An 18,541-nucleotide genomic window follows, 5' to 3' on the forward strand; every position below is an offset into this window, starting at 1 on the left:
TAAGTGCCTTGCTCAAGGACACAATGGTGGTGGATGTGGGGCTCGAACCAGCATCCTTCTGCTTAACAGTTTAGTGCTTTAGCCCACTACGCCACCACCACTCCAACCTTTTGAAAAAGAAAGAAGAAAAAAAACAATATTAATAATGTGCAACTGAAGTTTATATTCAAAAAGATCCCTGATCATTTCATTCTGACTCGACTTTAAGTCAAAATTGTTGTTCAGCATGACTAAATCAACCTTGCTACATTAAGTTAGATGAACAGAAGTCATTTTTAGGGTTAGATTAAGTAAAAATAGATCCTTAAGGGGGCCTCAATTGGGAAAAAATAAATAAATAATTCTACATATAAGTATTATAAAGAGCAGGGTAGAGAATAGCTTTGCTTTGCTTTTCTTCACTTGTATTACTCTTCACTTATTGAATCAATACAGGACGTGATTTGTCCTGTATTTAAGCCGGTCAGATGGCAAAATATTTCGAGGGGGACCATGGCAGTTCATTTAAGTACAGTGTTCATTGGATCTTCGCCTACGCTTTGCGCTCAAACATCACATGCGATATATCACATAAATTACATTTTAAAGGTTGTTGTAGGTCCTCACTTGATAAACTACTTAAAGTACTACTGATAATATTTTTCCAGAATGTCAAAATGTATGTATACACTATTTCATTATAAAAAAAAATACATAAAAATCACTTAAATTCAGTACATTTTTATCAAATAATTGAATACTGTATCCGTATATTTAGACATATTGGGAAAATTGCTCAACTGCTCTATGTCATTCCACTGGGAGTCTAGTACAACCTTCAGTAAAATATATTTTACTTATGTTTTTTTATGTATAACTTCTATATAATAGGCCTAGAGTAGGCATATAATCTATATAATGGGATGCAGTAAGCAGTACACTAGTTTTCCAATCGGAAAACAACCTTAATCTCTGTATGTCTGGCAGAGGAGAAGAGAAGCTGGATTTGTCCCAATTGTGTGAGTCTAGTTCTGAAGTGTTTGCTGGGAGCAAGAGTCTGCAAGTGAAGATCCAGGCATTTGAGCAGAAGATAGGTGAGGAGGGGGCGGAGTCTGATACAGAGGGCGGGTCTTCAGGACCTCAGAGACGCCACAGTCTAAGCCAAGCAGCACGAGACGAGCGCAGAGAGATGAGATTCAACAGGTGGGTTTAATTTGACTTACTCTTTTATCTTTACATATGTTAATATGAAGTAGTGAAACTGTATATGTATTTAGAGCTAAATGTGATTTACAGTTGACATGTGATAGGAAACTGGATTTTTCTTTCGTTTGAAATCCTAAAGAATTTGATGTACACAACACAAATCTCCCAAATCCACCATCTGCAGAGATCATTTGTTGAAACTAAGCAGCAAAAACGGCTCGTTTAGAAATGTTTATGGTTATGACATAGCAATTATTGGCACATTAACATATGACCACCCTCTTTAGGGGAGTATGTGGCAACCCTCTTCCAATTTACGAGTTTGGTTAATCCATTCATTATCTTGTAATGTTACTCCATACAATGCATTGTGTGCTTGAAATTTCATGGCAACAGCTCTTTATGGCACAAAGACATAAAGAGATGGTTTATTGTTTCTGGTGTGGAAGAAGTTGACTGGCCTGCACAAAGCCCAGGCCTGAACCCCTTTGAACATTTTTGGGATGAATTTGAATGCCAACTGTGAGCTTGGCCAAATAGCCCGACATCACTGTCTGACCTCACTGATGCTCTCACTTGTGTCTGATTGAAGTAAATCCATGCATCAGTATTTCAACATCAGGTGGAAAGCCCTTCCAGAAGAGTGGAAGGATTTATTGCAGCAAAGGGGAATTTATGCATCCGGTTATGAAAGTAAATGTTCATCAAGCTCATGTGGTGTCCACAAACCTCATGCCACCAAAAGGACATTGCTTGTGTGATATTGCTTTTATATTATACCATATGTGTAAATTGATTGATATGAGTCTGCCCACTTTACACATCAACACTATATCTGGTTTGCAGAGGAGGTTAGCAAATTATATGAGAGGTCAGAAGTCAACATGACATCAAAAATAACCCTGTTTACTTTATTAAAAGGAGTCAGTTGAGGTGGTTTGGGCATCTGGTAAGGATGCCCCCTGGCCGCCTCCCTAGGGAGGTGTTTCAGGCACGTCCAGCTGGGAGGAGGCCTCGGGGAAGACCCAGGACTAGGTGGAGAGATTACATCTCCACACTGGCCTGGGAACGCCTGGATGGATGGATGGATGGACTTTATTAAAAGACATTCCTGGTATTATTTTGGCATGATCCATGAGTGCATGTATTTCCAAAGAATTATTTTTTTCTGAGTTATCCATTATCAAAATTTTCTTCCAGTCTGAAACGACTTTCCTTTTCTGATGACATTACAAATCCCTCTTGCTTTTCAACCCTTCACCTCCAAGCACCTGGTGCCATTCTGGTACAAAATACCCACTTTTTATGACCATGTCAATTCAGATTACAGAAAAGAAATGTGTTGCGTATAGTTTCATGTTGACTTAAAAGTTCAAGTGAAAACTTACTTAATTCTAAGGGTCATGAAAAACTAAATTATTACATTGATTGGCATTGCAAGTGGATATTTGAGAAAAAATTACAATGGTACAAAAGCTCTATTTTTGTGAGTGCGCAAAGTGCAGTGCTACACGCAACGACTGTGCGTAACGTCTTATCCAATTTTCGTGATAGCTCTAGAGCTGGGTATTGATACAGATTTCCAGATACGATTTGATTCCGATTCGCAAGCTCTTGATTCGATTTTGATTCAATATAGATTCATATGGGTTTTTCAGTTATAATGCTTACATATGAAAGAAATGATCTCCCAGCTTTTGCTGTTAATTATACAGGGGATGTCTAACTAGGTACATTTTTAAATTATATTTTTTTAATTGTTTTATTTTTTATAATTTTGGTGACATTTTAGCTTTTTAAAAATGAACAATATATTCAATCAATAAATAAGATATTATATTTCATATTTTGTTTTCTGTTAAATATTGTTTAATTGCATAATTTGTACTATTTACAAGTATTTACATTAAATTGTTGGACATGTACTAAAACCGGTACGGTCTCTTTAACAAAACCCGGCATAATGAGCATCTTTAAATGAGCACTTGTTAACGAGAGAGGACTCAAATTAATACCAAATATATTAACTTATGTCGCATTGCACGAAATTTGGTTGCAAATGCGAGTGATTTCCTCACTTAGTCGTAGATTGCGCATAGAGTAAAAGATCGATCTTGTGATTTAAGAATCGAGATAGTTCAAATGAAGATCGAGATTAATCAAAAAATGGCATGGGTGAGAGTGTTTGCTCTGGTATGGGTATATTGTATAATACCTGTAGGTCATTGTGCCAAGACTTTTGAAAGACGTGTCTTAACTCAGCGCAAAGTTAAAACTCAGTTCCTGCATTTTCAGTTCGATATTCCACCAGCAGTTGGTAATAAAGTTCATGTCCTAACTGTTTAACTGTGTTAAACTCTCTATAGGACATGGATTTATTTTTCAATTACTGTTATTATGTTTAAAGTTACATTTGTATTTATGATCTAATATGTATTTATATTTTTCCACCTGTTATCGTAAAGTGATTTTTAAATCACCTCAAAACGGGCCAGTGGAAGAAGTTGGAGAGAGTAAAATGTTTTTGAATTGGTAGGATTTTTGCCTACTAATAATAATAATAATCTGAGAAAACCTCAGAATTAAATTGCGATTATAGATCCCATTTGCGCATTGTACGGGCAATTTCGCCAAACCTACTTGTGCCTAGACTTAGCACATGATTGCTCGAAAATAACAAAACTTCATGGCCATGCCCACTGGCTTTGCACTTATGACTTATGGCATAGTGTTGTGTGTAATGCTAGCGCTCCTAAAATAGCATTCTTCTATTCTTCTAAAATAGAAGAATATTGTCTTTTTGATGTAACTAATACATGTCACATGAAAATGAACTGACTTTTGAGTGCTTGTGTATTTTGACACTTTTTGAATGTTCTTCTCTTACATTCAGGTCAAAAAGTCTGGCTCTTCACGCTGTACGCACACAATCCATTAACACTGACAGCAGTCCAGAGGGAGAGGGGGTGGAGCTGAGTTCAGAGCCCAATCTCTGTGAGGCCAGTCCCAGCCCTGTCTCCTCCACCCTGGAGGAGAACCACACACAACCCACAGAGAGTAAACTTCAGAAGGTGGAGTTAGGAGACCCTAGGGAGGGTGATCGACTCTGGACCCACCTGAGAGACAACATGGAGGAAATCAAAACTTTCTGTGCAGAAATGATCAAACAGATCCCCATACCTGATCACTGTGTCATTGAAGGTAACCCAGTTCAAAATGCAATGTCTCTTGGTATATTCAGTGTATTACATGCCACCTAATTTTCAGGTCTTACAAGTCAACATGAAATAAACATTTCTTTCTTAATACACATTTCTGCACATTATTCCTAAGAAAAAAAAATGTAACCTTTCATCAAAATGCACTAATTGGGAAAATTGGCCGTTCCACACCAGAACGAAGCCAGTCTTGAATGCGAGTTTGCACTGGATCGTGGAGGACTACTCCCCTCCCGAAAAAAAACGTCATCAGAGGAGTCCTCAACAATTGACCTCAAACAGGTCTGGCTGTGTTCTGGTGTGCAACGCCCACTTTTCCTGATCAAGACAATTGCCAACAGATAAAATCAATTCCCATCCTACTTTTTTTTTCTTCGTTGATTGTTCTGTTTCAGTTGGAAAATACATGACATTACAGAAATAAAATGGGTGGTGAATGCTGTTTCTTGTTGACTTAACTTGGTTATACTAGTATGTTATAACCTCTCTTCTCCTTCTGTAAGCTTATAAAACATTTAGAACTGCCATTAATTATGGGTTTTACTATGATTAAGTGAATAGTTCGCCCAAAAATGAAAATTCTGTCATTAGTTACTCTACCCTTAGGTCGCTCAACCCATATGACTTTCTTTTATCTGTGAAATTTTAAAAAGTCTTCACAGGGTTATATGCCATATAATGGCAGTGAATTGAGACATGAGAAATAAAAATAAAACATAAAACCACAATAAAAAAAAATCTAAATGGCTTGTGCACTATATTCCTAGTATTTTGAAGACATACAGTCAATTTGTGTGATGAACAGAAGGAAATTTAATTAAATTATAAAGCAAAATTTAATTAAAACAAAAATGCTGACGACGTTGATAACCTGACTGGTTTGTCATGACCAAACAACATCATGTCAAGCTTTACTTTGTTTAATGGAGTTCTAATTGAACATTTGGGAGGAGCATGTTCAAATCCCAAATCATTGGTATTTTAATTACTGATTTCCTTTTATTGTCAAAATTTTACAACCTTTACCACTCATTCCCCTTTAATGCTATAATTTTCTATAATACTGTATATTAAACATGATATAAAAAACTATTACTACCCACCATCATGATTTTCCAAACATATATGGCGTTCATTCTTCAAGATTGTTGCTTACTGGCCTAATTCAAAAGTGATATACTGATCTCTGCTGTAGAAATCACTCTGGTCCCACCTTTAATGTAAGTCAAGAGTATAATTTATCATCCACCAGCCACAAAATCAAAAGGCAAATATACTTCGAAAAATTGTAATACACCTCTCCCCAACAAATAACATTACAAAATGTAGTATTACACACTGAGGTTTAATACTTAAACTGGCGGCCAAAAGTTTGGAATAATGTACAGATTTTGCATTTTCGGAAGGAAATTGGTACTTTAATTCACCAAAGTGGCATTCGACTGATCACAATGTATAGTCAGGACATTATTGATGTAAAAACAGCACCATCACTATTTAAACAAATCATTTTTGATCAAATCTAGACAGGCCCCATTTTCAGCAGCCATCACTCAAACACTACTTGGACAACATTACTCTGAGTAATCATGCTAAATTCATAATTTGGTACTAGACAATCACTTGCCATTATATCAAACATAGTTTAAAGCTATTTGGTTCATTTAATGTCTCTTAACATTGTCTTTGTGTTTGTTTTTGAGTTGCCACAGTATGCTACAGACTGGCATGTCTTAAGGTCAATATTAGGTCAAAAAATTTGATTTCATACAAAGGTGTACACTAAAGTCTTCAAAGACAAAGAACAACTGGCTCTAACAAGAACAGAAAGAGATGTGGAAGGACAGATGTACAACTAAACAAGAGGATAAGTACATCAGAGTCTCTAGTTTGAGAAATAGATGCCTCACATGTTCTCCGCTGACAGCTTCATTGAATTCTACCCGCTCAACACCAGTTTCATGTAAACAGTAAAGAGAAGTCTCAGGAGGCATTATGGGAAGAATTGCAAAGAAAAAGCCACTTTTGAAACAGAAAAACAAAAGAAAAGTTTTGAGTTGGCAAAGAAACAGACATTGGACAACAGATAATTGGAAAAGAGTGTTATGGATCTTAACCCCATTGAGTTTTTGTAGGATCAGTTAGACTGTAAGGTGAGTGAGAAGTGCCCGACAAGACAGACACATCTATGGCAAGTGCTACAGGAAGTGTGGGGTGAAATGTCACCCGAGTATCTGGACAAATTGAAAGCTAGAATGTCAAGGATCTGCAAAGCTGTCATTACTGCACATGGAGGAGTTTTTTACGAGAAATCTTTGAGGAAGTCCTGAAAAACAAATTCTAATTGCAATAGTAATTTTTCAAGTTATTAATGTCCTGATTATACATTGTGATCATTTGAATGCCACTTTGGTTAATAAAAGTACCAATTTCTTTCCATAAGAGCAAAATTTGTAAATTTAATCACCTGACCATACGCTGGCGGCCAAAAATTTGGAATTCAGCAAACCCTAATCATAGTGTGAGCAAAATTAATAGTGATGCCTTATCAAGCACCACTTATTAACATGATCAGTATCAGGCAAAATTTCTGTCAGTTTGTATGTAGTAAAATGGAGCATGCCGAGTATGATACACTACAGTTTTAACTGTGTGTGGCTGACAGAATGGAGAGGTTCCTGGCTCTGGTCTCCAGATGCACAGCTATTTTAACAGCAGCTCCCCTGCTCTGGCCTGTCTCTCTGACTCCCCTTCATATTATTCAAAATCTATTCCTCTGACAAACAGCCAGCCAGTTGATCATTCTGAGACCTGCTGTGTTGGCGAGACACGTGCGCTTATGTGACCGTGTTTGTTTGCATGTCAGCATGAGAGATTCAATGCCGTCATACCAGATAATTTCAAACTTTGGCACAATATGGTGAAACTGTCAGGCTCTGATTTTTTTAAAAGATTTGTTAAACAATGGCAGCCTGTCAAGAACATGTACAATAAGAAAAATTCTCAATTTATAATTCACAAAGAAGAAAATATAGTAATATGAACACATTAAGTCATCACACCACTGATGGACTGAATACTCTCTGTATAAATCAGAATTTCCAACTGCAAATATCTTGACTATGGTAAAGTAAACCATGGTCAAGATATTTGCGGTTGAAAATTTGGTTTTCATTTTAGTATGCATCAGCCACACTCAAGACTGGCACATTTCATTCGAGCACTGGAGAGAACTGCAATTTAAAACATTTTGCACAAGTTAAAAACAATATTAAAAACATTCAAATAAGACATAATTTGGTCATAAATTGTTAGAAGGCTACCCATAATATAAAACTACCCATTGATGATGCATCTACTGTAAGTAATGACCATTGATGCATTTTATCAATGGGTATTCTATGTATTGTCCTTTCTCAAAGTCTCTGCATTTCCACAACGACAGCATGATGCACAGCATGAATCACATTAATACCTGCCTTTCATTCAGTCATTTGCTATCACAGTTTGCATTTCTGAAATTACTTTCAGGCTTGGTAAATCACTTTGGGGGTGCAATTTAATTCATTTGTATCAACACATACCTTATTTTGTGCATTTGGAGGCGCACCTCGAAATCAACTCTCGCAATTTGGACATTTTCACTTAGGGGTGTACTCATTTTTGTTGCCAGCGGTTTAGACATTAATGGCTGTGTGTTGTGTTATTTTGAGGGGACAGCACATTTACACTGTTATACAAGCAGTACACTCACTACTTTACATTGTAGCAAAGTGTCATTTCTTCAATGTTGTCACATGAAAAGATATAATCAAATATTTACAAAGATGTGAGGGGTGTACTCACTTTTGAGAGATACTGTATATCCACAGTAAAACGAGTCCTAGATCGACATAATCTGAAAGGCTGCTTAGCTAGGAAGAAGCCACTGCTTCAAAACCACCATAAAAATGCCAGACTACAGTTTGCATGTGCACCTGGTGAGAAAGATATTACTTTTTGGGGAAATTTCCTCTGGTCTAATGAAACTAAATTTGAACTGTTTTGTCATAATGGCCATTGTTATGTTTGGAGGAAAAAGGGTGAGGCTTGCAAACCAAAGAACACCATCCCAACCGTGAAGCATGGGGGTGGCAGCATCATGTTGTGGGGGTGCTTTGCTGCAGGAGGAACTGGTGTACTTCACAAAATAGATGGCATCACGAGGAAGGAAAATTATGTGGATATTTTGAAGCAACATCTCTAGACATCAGCTAGGAAGTTTAAGCTCGGTCGTAAATGGGTCTTCCAAATGGTCAACAACCCCAAGCATACCTCCAAAGTTGTGGCAAAATGGCTTAACACTCTGGGGTCGACGGATACGCCGGCGCGTCCTGCTGGATTTATTTCGTCATTACAGCGGTCCGGTCATTTTGGGTCATACAGATAAGTGTAAGACATCATTAGAGACTATAAAGGATCTACTTTTATTTGTATACACTCACCATAACAACACAATCTTGTGCTTTTGTAAAATAAAGAAGAAAAAAAAGGGTGAGCTGTAAGCAGTCTCTGTGTTCACGAGCATATATCTGAAACACGTCACAAAAATGAACTGAAACTCTGCGAATACTTATCACACAAACATGAAACATATGTCTAAAGAAAGCTTAAAATGTCTACTTTTAAATAAAGCAATTCAAATTTAAAACAAATATTCTCCTGCAATGCAATCTGTATGAAACAAAGTGATGTACATATTCTCCTGGCTCAGCTAATTATCCCTAATATGATTACACCCATGACAGAGGACGCTATTCATACTCTAATGTGCTGAGACGATCAATGCAAATGGTAAACGCCCCCGACTGTGCCCTAAAAACAACTAGTTCATTCACTTATCTGTATGTTTGAAAGATGGCATGATACACAGGTTAGGAAGAGTCCACATTTTCCTCAGAAGAAGAGCGGGACTCCAATGAACATTTGTATTTTGAAGAGAGAATATAAGTTTTAGTTACATTTAATTTGTTTCGGCTAAAGCAAGTATTTAAATTGTATGCTGTATGATATGATATGTAATATGATATAAAAATAATATGAATGTTTAGATTATATTTTAACTAGTGTTTATGCTGCCTCATTATCATCAACAAAGCTTGTGCTTGCAAATATGTGTTCAGGTGTAAATGTGTCAAATGTGATGTCAATATGCCCATATTAGAAAATCAGTAATGATATCTGAAGGATCATGTGACACTGAAGACTGCATTAATGATGCTGAAAATTCAGCTTTGATCACAAATTGCATTTTACAATATATTCAAATAGAAAACTGTTCTTTTAAATTGTAAAAAGAGTGTATTTACTGTATTTTGGATCAAATAAATCCAGTCTTGGTGAGCAGAAGAGACTTTCTTTTAAATGGTAGTGTAGGTCTAAAATTAAGTAAAGTCTTTATGTAAAGAAAATGTATAGTCAGATTACTTCTTTTAACTTAAAACTTGATTTTGATCATTAAGTATCCTCTCATTCATTCTCTATCCCTCATTGATAGGCCCAGGGGAGGGTCTTTGTCTCCTCAGGTGTGAATTACTATCAATGATGATGATAGTTCACGCCTCCTCGCATATGACCTTTCTAACACTAAAAGTGTCTTACAAAAGTTAAATTACTATATTGTTTTGTATGAATGAGTGATCAGGATGGTTTTCACATCATTTTGTAGAAAATATCTAGGCTACAAGATCCCGTTCTCAAAAGTCTTGTGGACAAATGTTTAGTATGTGTTATATGGCCTTATTTCAATGAGTTCGAATTTTTGTTTTTTCAAAAAACATGCATAAATGTTATTTTCTCAAAAATACAAACATGTACACACATGTTGCTCACATATTATTGTAGCCCAGTTTGTGCTGAATACAGTGTTATCAGACTTTAGCCATTAATATGTTTTTAAGCAAAAGAAAAAAGCACAAATGTCAAGGCCCAAAACACCCTCAGACTCCAGAGGGATAAGGACAACAAAGTCAAGGTATTGGAGTGGCCATCACAAAGCCCTGACCTCAGTCCGATAGAACATTTGTGGGCAGAACTGAAAAATCGTGTGTGAGCAAGGATGCCTACAAACCTGACTGCATTACACCAATTCTGTCTGAAGGAATGGGCAAAAATTCCAGCAATATTTTGTGTGAGGCTACACAATATGTTTGACCCAAGTTAAACAATTTAAAGAGAGTGCTGCCAAATACTATCCTGACATTTCACATTCATAAAATAAAGTTGTGATCCTTACTGGATCATCGAAGATGTTTTCTATGATTAAATGTTAGTAATTGTGAAAAACTAAGTTTAAATGTGTTTGGCTGAGGTGTATGTAAACTTCTGACTTCAACTATATGTACATACATCAGCAAAAAAACTGTTCCATGATTAAAATATCACTTCTGCCAGCAATTGTTTGGAGCATGACTAGTCTAGTAGGCATACCATAAGATGGAGCAGTTTATGTGCTGGGTACTTTTTTAACCCTTTTGCGTCAATAAAAAAAAGTTACTCAGAGGTCCTTTGTGGAAAAAATGTCCACGTCAAAAAACTGCAATAATAAAATTATATATTAATATACATTTTTAACAAACATCATTTATTCATTTTCAGGATTTTAACACTTTAAATGCCAGTTTGTTTATATAATGGCAATGTGGCTTTTTACACACACACATACAAATTTCTCAATACACACATACAAAACACACTCTGACATCCATATCATCACACCTACACAATTTTAGCTGCATCATCTATTCACTTGGCCTGCAGTGCTGTATAATACAGCAAACAGAAAATAGGAAAAAAGCCTGTATTTGCTCCATAGGCTAAACATGAGAAAAATGGCACCATCTGGTGGAAAATATATATATTTTTAATTTTGATGCAAGGGCCATGCATAATTTCATAGAATTCATGATTTTATGCATTAATGGCACTGGGATCAAATATTGCTGTTTATTGGGTTTCAATGGGGACACTTTTGTCCTGAATGAAACTATTTTGTGTCCACAGTGTATTATAGATGTATTTTAGGAACTGAGGTTGAATTATCAAAATTCCCCCAAAAATACACACCTTTGGCAAAATGTATGCCGTTGGCATTAACACAGCCAAAATTTTCCAAAAACTAAAATAAAAAGACAAAAATGTCCCAAAGCCGCACAAGGGTTAAGCATTTTTTAATGTTTGAAAAGGAGATTACATTTCTGACTAAGAAATTCATAGGCAATTAATGCTCCTGTGTTTGTATGTTCCAGATTCGCATCGTGGCTGTGTAGCCAAGCTGTCATTCTCCTGTCTACTGAAGGGACATTACTGTCTCTATGCAAAGTCCTGTTTCTCTCTGTGCAGCCGTCAGCCACACCTGTGGATCCAGATCATGCTGTTGGCACTGCAGGTAACACTCAACCTTGTATCTGTGTACATTAATTTACACACTAATAAGAGTGTAACTAAAAGTGGCAATGGGTATATAGAAAGTATACATTAGATGAGTGAATCATTACACCCCTACAACTTCAAATCAGTTGTTTCCATGTCTTCTGATTGTAGTTTGTTAAAACTGAAGTGTAATCTTTGCGTGTGTGTGTGTGTGTGTGTGTGTGTGTGTGTGTGTGTGTGTGTGCGCGCGCACACAGAGTAAAGTGAGTGAGGCTCTGTGCTGTCAGGATGAGTGTGTACAGCAGTTGAGGAAACTCTGGGAGAAAACACAGCTGACAGGAGCACACAGCTTTGAGCTGGCCATGACTCAGACGACTGTTCCTCACAAGAAGGTGAAGTCCTCTACTTTCCCTCTCTGTCTCGCTCTACCTCTTTCCTGCTCTCTCTCTGTCTGTCAAACACACACAAACTGACATGCATGCACTCACTCAGCAGTTCTCCACATGAGAAAGTACACTGCATTCATCCTCACTCATCTGCAGCCCACCTTCTTGATCTTTTTACCTGTGAGCCAACAAAGATGATGAAAAGAATAGTTCAGCCAAACATGTAAGTCCTGTTATCATTTAATCACCCTCATGTAATTCCAAACCCATATGATTCTGACTAAAGGAGAAAGATGGAGGAATGTTGAGTAGAATGCTTTTCTCATACAATGAAAGTAAATGAGGACAAACAATGTTGAGCTCCAAAAACATGTCTATGTATGACTTTTGGACACTATACCAGTACAGTAAAATAAAATTACTTCTATTGTGATTTAAGAGTGGTCATATCACTCACAGCTTATGTGTGTTTATGTAACACCGACCTTCTTGTGCAAGAAACATTCATCTGCAAAGACTAATAAAGAAAAACTATTGAATTGAGAACTGAATGAAAGTAGGTATTTAACCCTCTGGGGTCTGGGGGTATTTTGGGCCCTGGAGAAGTTTTGACATGCCTTGACATTTGTGCTTTTTTCAGTTGCTTAAAAACATATTAATGACTAAAGTCTGATAACACTGTATTCAGCACAAACTGGGCTAAAATAATATGTGAGCAACATGTGTGTACATGTTTGCATTTTTGAGAAAATAATGTTTATGCGTGGTTTTTGAAAAAACAAACGTTTTAACTCATTGAAATAAGGCCATATAACACATACTAAACATTTGTCCACAAGACTTTTGAGAACTGGATCTTGTAGTTTAGAGTTTTTGCTACAAAATGATGTGAAAATCATCCTGATCACTCATTCATACAAAACAATATAGTAATTTAACTTTTGTATGACAGTTTTAGTGTTGATAGGTAATATGCGAGGAGGCGTGAACTATCATTAATATTGATGTGATTCACACCTGAGGACACAAAGACCCTCCCCTGGGCCTATCAATGAGGAATGTGACAGAGAGAGAATTAATGTGAGGAGACTTAATGATCAAAATCAAGTTTTAAGTTAAAAGAAGTAATCTGACTATATATTTTCTTTACATAAAAATTTACTTAATTTTAGACCTACACTATCGTTAACAGAAGTCTCTTATGCTCACAAAGACTGGATTTATTTGATCCAAAATACAGTAAAAACATTGTGTGAACTCATTTTACTTCAGAAATCATTATAATATGCTGAATTTCTAATATGGGCATATTTAAAGTGTATTTTACTCATTTACACCTGAACACATATTTGCAAGCACAACCTTTGTTGATGATAACGAGGCAGCATAAACACGTTAAAATATAATCTAACATTCATATTATTTTTATATCATATTACATATCATATTTATATCATACAGCATACAATGTAAATAACAAAATTTAAATGTAACAAACTTGCCTATTAGGACATATTTCAAATGTCAATACTTTGAGTCCTGTCTGGAAACAGTCCCGCTAGTAAAATATGAACATGTTTATATAAAATAGCATGTCAGCTAATGAAAACGAATTGACTTACTCGTCTGAAATTGTATCCTTGGCTGGATCAAGTCTCTCTTCAAAATACAAACGTTCATCGGAGTCCCGCTCTTCTTGTTAACTCATCCTTACATCCAGGAGTTTACAAGCACACAGAAAAGTTTAGTTGTGTTTGTTTACATTAAATCTCGCAGTCGGGGGCGTTTACCATTTCCCTTGATCGCCTCAGCACATTAGCGTATGAATGGTGCGCTCTGCTGGTGGGTGGGATCACATTACAGATAATGAAGCTGAGCCAGGAAAAATGTACATCGCTTTGTTTCATACAGATTACATTGCAGGAGAATATTTGTTTTAAATTTGAATTGTTTTATTTAAAAGTAGACATTTTAAGCTTTCTTTAGACATATGTTTCAATATGATCATGAACACAGAGACTGCTGAAAGCTCAACCTTTTTATTTTATTTATTAAAAAAAAAACACAAGGTTTTGATGTTAATATGAGTGTACACAAAAAAAGAAGACCCTCTATAGTTTATAATCATGTATTGATTTTATTTATATGACCATAAATGGAGTATTTTAAGTGTATGTTGCTGCTATGTGGAAAAAAAAAACAGCAAAACGCGCCGGCGCGTTTGCCGACCCCAGAGAGTTAACATTAAAGTACTCAGACTCACCCTGTTACAGCCACATCGCACAGTGGAAAATGGCCACAGTCCAGGATATCCAGATAATGCATACTGTTAGTGGTCAAATGTCACGATGGCCTCTGAGACCGTAATGTTTACCCCTGTTTATTTCCTCTTGATAGTGGCATGTAAAGCTAACTGCTGGGCTGATCTTATCAAGCATTGTAAATGTCAAGTCAGGAATAATTATAAAGTGCAACTGGTGTCTTTGGTGCCTTCATACAGTCTTCTTCCTTACCCCCCATGTTTCTAAATCTTGCGTTATTTATCATCCAGAGAACTTCATGTTCAAATGGGGCACATGGAATGTGTTTGTATTGGGCACAAATGCACAAGCAAACTGTGATGCAGGACATTAGCATGCCTTTCTTAAACACTCTCATAAACATTTCCCAATTGATGGCCTAACCCCATATGCTCTTTGATTTATTCTCTTGCCTACCCTTTAAAGAGCTAGCTTTCCCAGCATTAAAAGGGACATAATGAAATAATGAAAGTGTTTTCTTGCTCTTTTTAAAGACTTTGTACTATGTAGACATACAGTACTAAAATATTCACAACACCATTAATCTGCAAAAACGGGTCATGGTTATAGATGTCAATGAGTAAACGATGACATTATTTTCATTTTGTAACCCTGTGGCAGGGAATTTAGAAAAACACAAACACGGTTAAACTCAATAAACTCAGTATTAAGCGAAGAGCAAACACTGATTGATGATTATGTATACTCCTTTTATGGTAATTTATATAAATCAAGATATACAGAGAGAGATTGTGATTTTGTTTTTCTTCTCCTTCTTAAAGGACAAGTACCTATTATAGAAAGTGATTTTAAAAGCAAAATGGATGATGATATTGATATTTCAGAATAAGATATTGCTATTTCACAAATGCCTAATGTAAAGCCCCCAGGTATTGATGGTATTACAGTAGAACTATATAAACATTTCTGGGCCGAAATAAGAGTCTTTTTTTTTTTAAGCATTAAAAGAGTGTGTATATAAATCTGAATTATCTCCATCAATGAAACATGGTTTAATTATCCTCATTCCAAAAGCCAAATAAGGACATATTATATTTAGACTGGAGACCAATAACTCTTCTATCAAATGACTTTAAATTGCTTTCTCATGTTTTTGCATATAGGCTTAAAAAAGGTGTTGGTAAAGTCATCAATTAAACTCAATATGCTTTTATCAAAGGGAGAAGTATTCACAGTCATATTAAGTCCTTGATATGCTTTACTATAATTATTTAATTCCTCAGTCATGCTTATTTTTATTTCTAGACTTTTTCAAGGCTTTTGATATCCTTGAATATCCTTTTCTGTTCAAGTCTCTTGAATTTTTTGGTTTTGGTCCTATGTTTCGCAGAGTTATCTCCATGTTCTATAACGATATTTATAGTAGTGTATCCCTTAATCAAGGCTCATCACCTAGAATACAAATCAAATGAGGAATTCAAGGATGCCCTATTTCACCATTAATATTCAATTTAACAGCAGAACTAATGTCTTTATTCAATAAAAATCTTGAGGACAACTGATATTCTTGGCAGGACATTTACCATAAGCTAATTTACTGATGACACTGTTTTATTTCTTAAAAAAAAGAGAGATGGTTCCAATAGTTATAGACAAAATTTCTATATTTTCAAAGGCTTCAGGACTGACCCTAAACTTGAAAAATTGTGAATTAATGGCAATCCATAATTGTGCTCTAAAGGAAATAGTGGGCATTCCAGTGAAAGAGGTTAAACACCTAGGGATCATGATTACCAAGAATTGTATTAATAGAGAAAAATCTTTAATCTTAAAATTCTTAAATCATTGGTTGTCTTGAGACCTATCTATATTGGGCCGAATTCTTCTAACTAAAACTGAGGGAATATCCAAACGTATTTATTTATCCTACCCCAAAAGTAATCAAATCAGTGAATTCCAGCTTATTTAAATTTATATGGAAAAACAAAACACACTATTTATGTAAATTCCATATGGTAAAAGAGTATGAACTTGGTGGTTTGAAAGCCATTGATTTTGAATCTCTCCTAGATACATTCAGAATAAAATGGCTGAAAGTGTGTTTATCAAAGCCACAATCAATATGGTACCACATTCCAAACCATATTTTTAAAACTATTGGTGGCCTCGAGTTCATGTTAAAATGCGATCTTGATTTATTTTAAATTCCTTTGATATTGTCTAATTTTCATTAGACATGTACTGCTTTTTTTTGGAAAATGATATTTACCCACAACTTTTCCTCTCACAATTCCACTATTTGGAATAATAGGTAGTTATCAGTAGGAAGTCTCTTTTTAAAAGTGATTGGTATGTAATCTAATTTATTCAAGATATATTAGATGCAGAAGCAAATTTTTTTATCTTATAATGAATTTATTAATAAATATAGAGTTAGTACTACAATAAAAATGTGTAAAAAACACTTATTATAAAGTATGTAAAGCTATACCCACTGGTTTGTTAAGAATAATTAAAAGTAGTTTAGCTGATCCTGTATCTAGGCCTGTTGGTTCTCTGCCATCCTTGAAAATATGTCATTTGGAAGTAGTTGATGAAGTGTAGTAACAAACTTATCTATAAAGAGATTAAGCGTATTATCACTGGCGATTTTCAGTGTTATTTTCTAAGAGATGTTGAAGTTTCAGTAAGGGCAGGGCTGGACTGGTAATCTGGCATACCGGGCATTTTCCCGGTTAGCCGACGCACTTTGGGGCTGATCAGGGGCGGACTGACCATGGGGAGAACCGAGCGGGCCGATGGGTCAGCCGCGAAACATGTTGAATGTGCCGCGATAAGCTCAAATGAGCCATTGCGTGATGCAGAACGGACCACAAAACAGTGCCGCAATATGCAGAAAAGGACAGTGAAAATGCAAGCCCTCCTTTAATTTATTTCTCTGTGATTTTGTGAAATCATTCCAGAGCTTCAAATATTTTAAAAAAGAAAATAGAAAGATTGAATCTTTATGTCAAAATATTTATTGTTTTAGTGCATCGTTGTTTTGTGTTTTTATTTTATGTATGTATGTATGTATGTATGTATGTATATAAGTATATATATATATATATATATTTATAAGCATATAAGTATAGTCAGGACATTACTGATGTAGAAAACAGCCCCATCACTATTTGAAAAAAGTCATTTTTGATATTAACTGTTTTTATTTATTCCATATAACAAAGTAAATATATATGACATAATATGCAGAATCTAATTTTAATGTATTTGTCCCCTATAATAATGACTGCCCAATCACCTAAAATACAGAGTTTGGGGTAAAATGAAATTTGAATGCCCAATATATCACACATAAAACTCTGAACACTCAACCAAAATTCTTGGATCCTAACACACCACCAAAAAACATGGGTTGTGTCCCCCTCTTCTGATTGGCATCGCCAGCAGGTGGGTGTGTCTTTAAGACCAAGCCTACACAATTTAGAGGGGGTCTAATAGATTAAATGTAAAATCTCAAATTGCATAAGGTGCTCCCTTGCATCTCTATATGTAGACTTGACGTTTTTTAGAATCCTAGCAATTCCCAATACCAAGTTTAAAGAGAAACTGAAGCTCCATCCCCCAGACTCTGAATTAACAGGGAGTAATACCCTGATGACTCATGACATTTTCCAAAATCAGTAATCACCAATCCCAGAGTATCTGATGCTTTAGGGGGGTATATGTTACTCCCAAAAATAGTACTGGCAGGTGGCACAGCTGTAAATACCTAAAGAATAGAGACCTGGGAATCACAAAATGTTGAACCATATTTTCAAAGGATCTCAACACTCCACTCTCATATAGGTACTATATATAGCAGAAACCAGGGAGGGGCTCACTCATGTGCAAGTGACCAAATGAGCCAAATGTTTGAGATCGAATGCATTATAATTAAAAAAAATCTAGGGTAGGCCTAGCCCACCTTTTTCAATTGGCCTATGTAACTTACTGGAATGTAATCTGTGACGTTTACTATTCCAAATGAAGAACTTGGCTATGCTATCAAATTGCTTGAAATAAGAGAGGGGGATATCTA

General features: G+C 35.7%; 1 protein-coding gene across 1 annotated transcript in view; it reads left to right on the forward strand.

The window, feature by feature from the left end:
• LOC127622630 (ventricular zone-expressed PH domain-containing protein) overlaps positions 1-18,541 on the forward strand; it is a 160,578-nt gene that overhangs the window by 106,292 nt on the left and 35,745 nt on the right. The window contains exons 8-11 of the mRNA XM_052096641.1: positions 967-1,182; positions 4,079-4,386; positions 11,690-11,829; positions 12,071-12,205. Coding sequence (XP_051952601.1) covers positions 967-1,182; positions 4,079-4,386; positions 11,690-11,829; positions 12,071-12,205 — 799 coding nt within the window. The remainder of the gene's footprint in view (positions 1-966; positions 1,183-4,078; positions 4,387-11,689; positions 11,830-12,070; positions 12,206-18,541) is intronic.

This window comes from Xyrauchen texanus, chromosome 29, assembly GCF_025860055.1.
Source record: "Xyrauchen texanus isolate HMW12.3.18 chromosome 29, RBS_HiC_50CHRs, whole genome shotgun sequence".
In the NCBI taxonomy this organism is placed as follows: Eukaryota; Metazoa; Chordata; class Actinopteri; order Cypriniformes; family Catostomidae; genus Xyrauchen; species Xyrauchen texanus.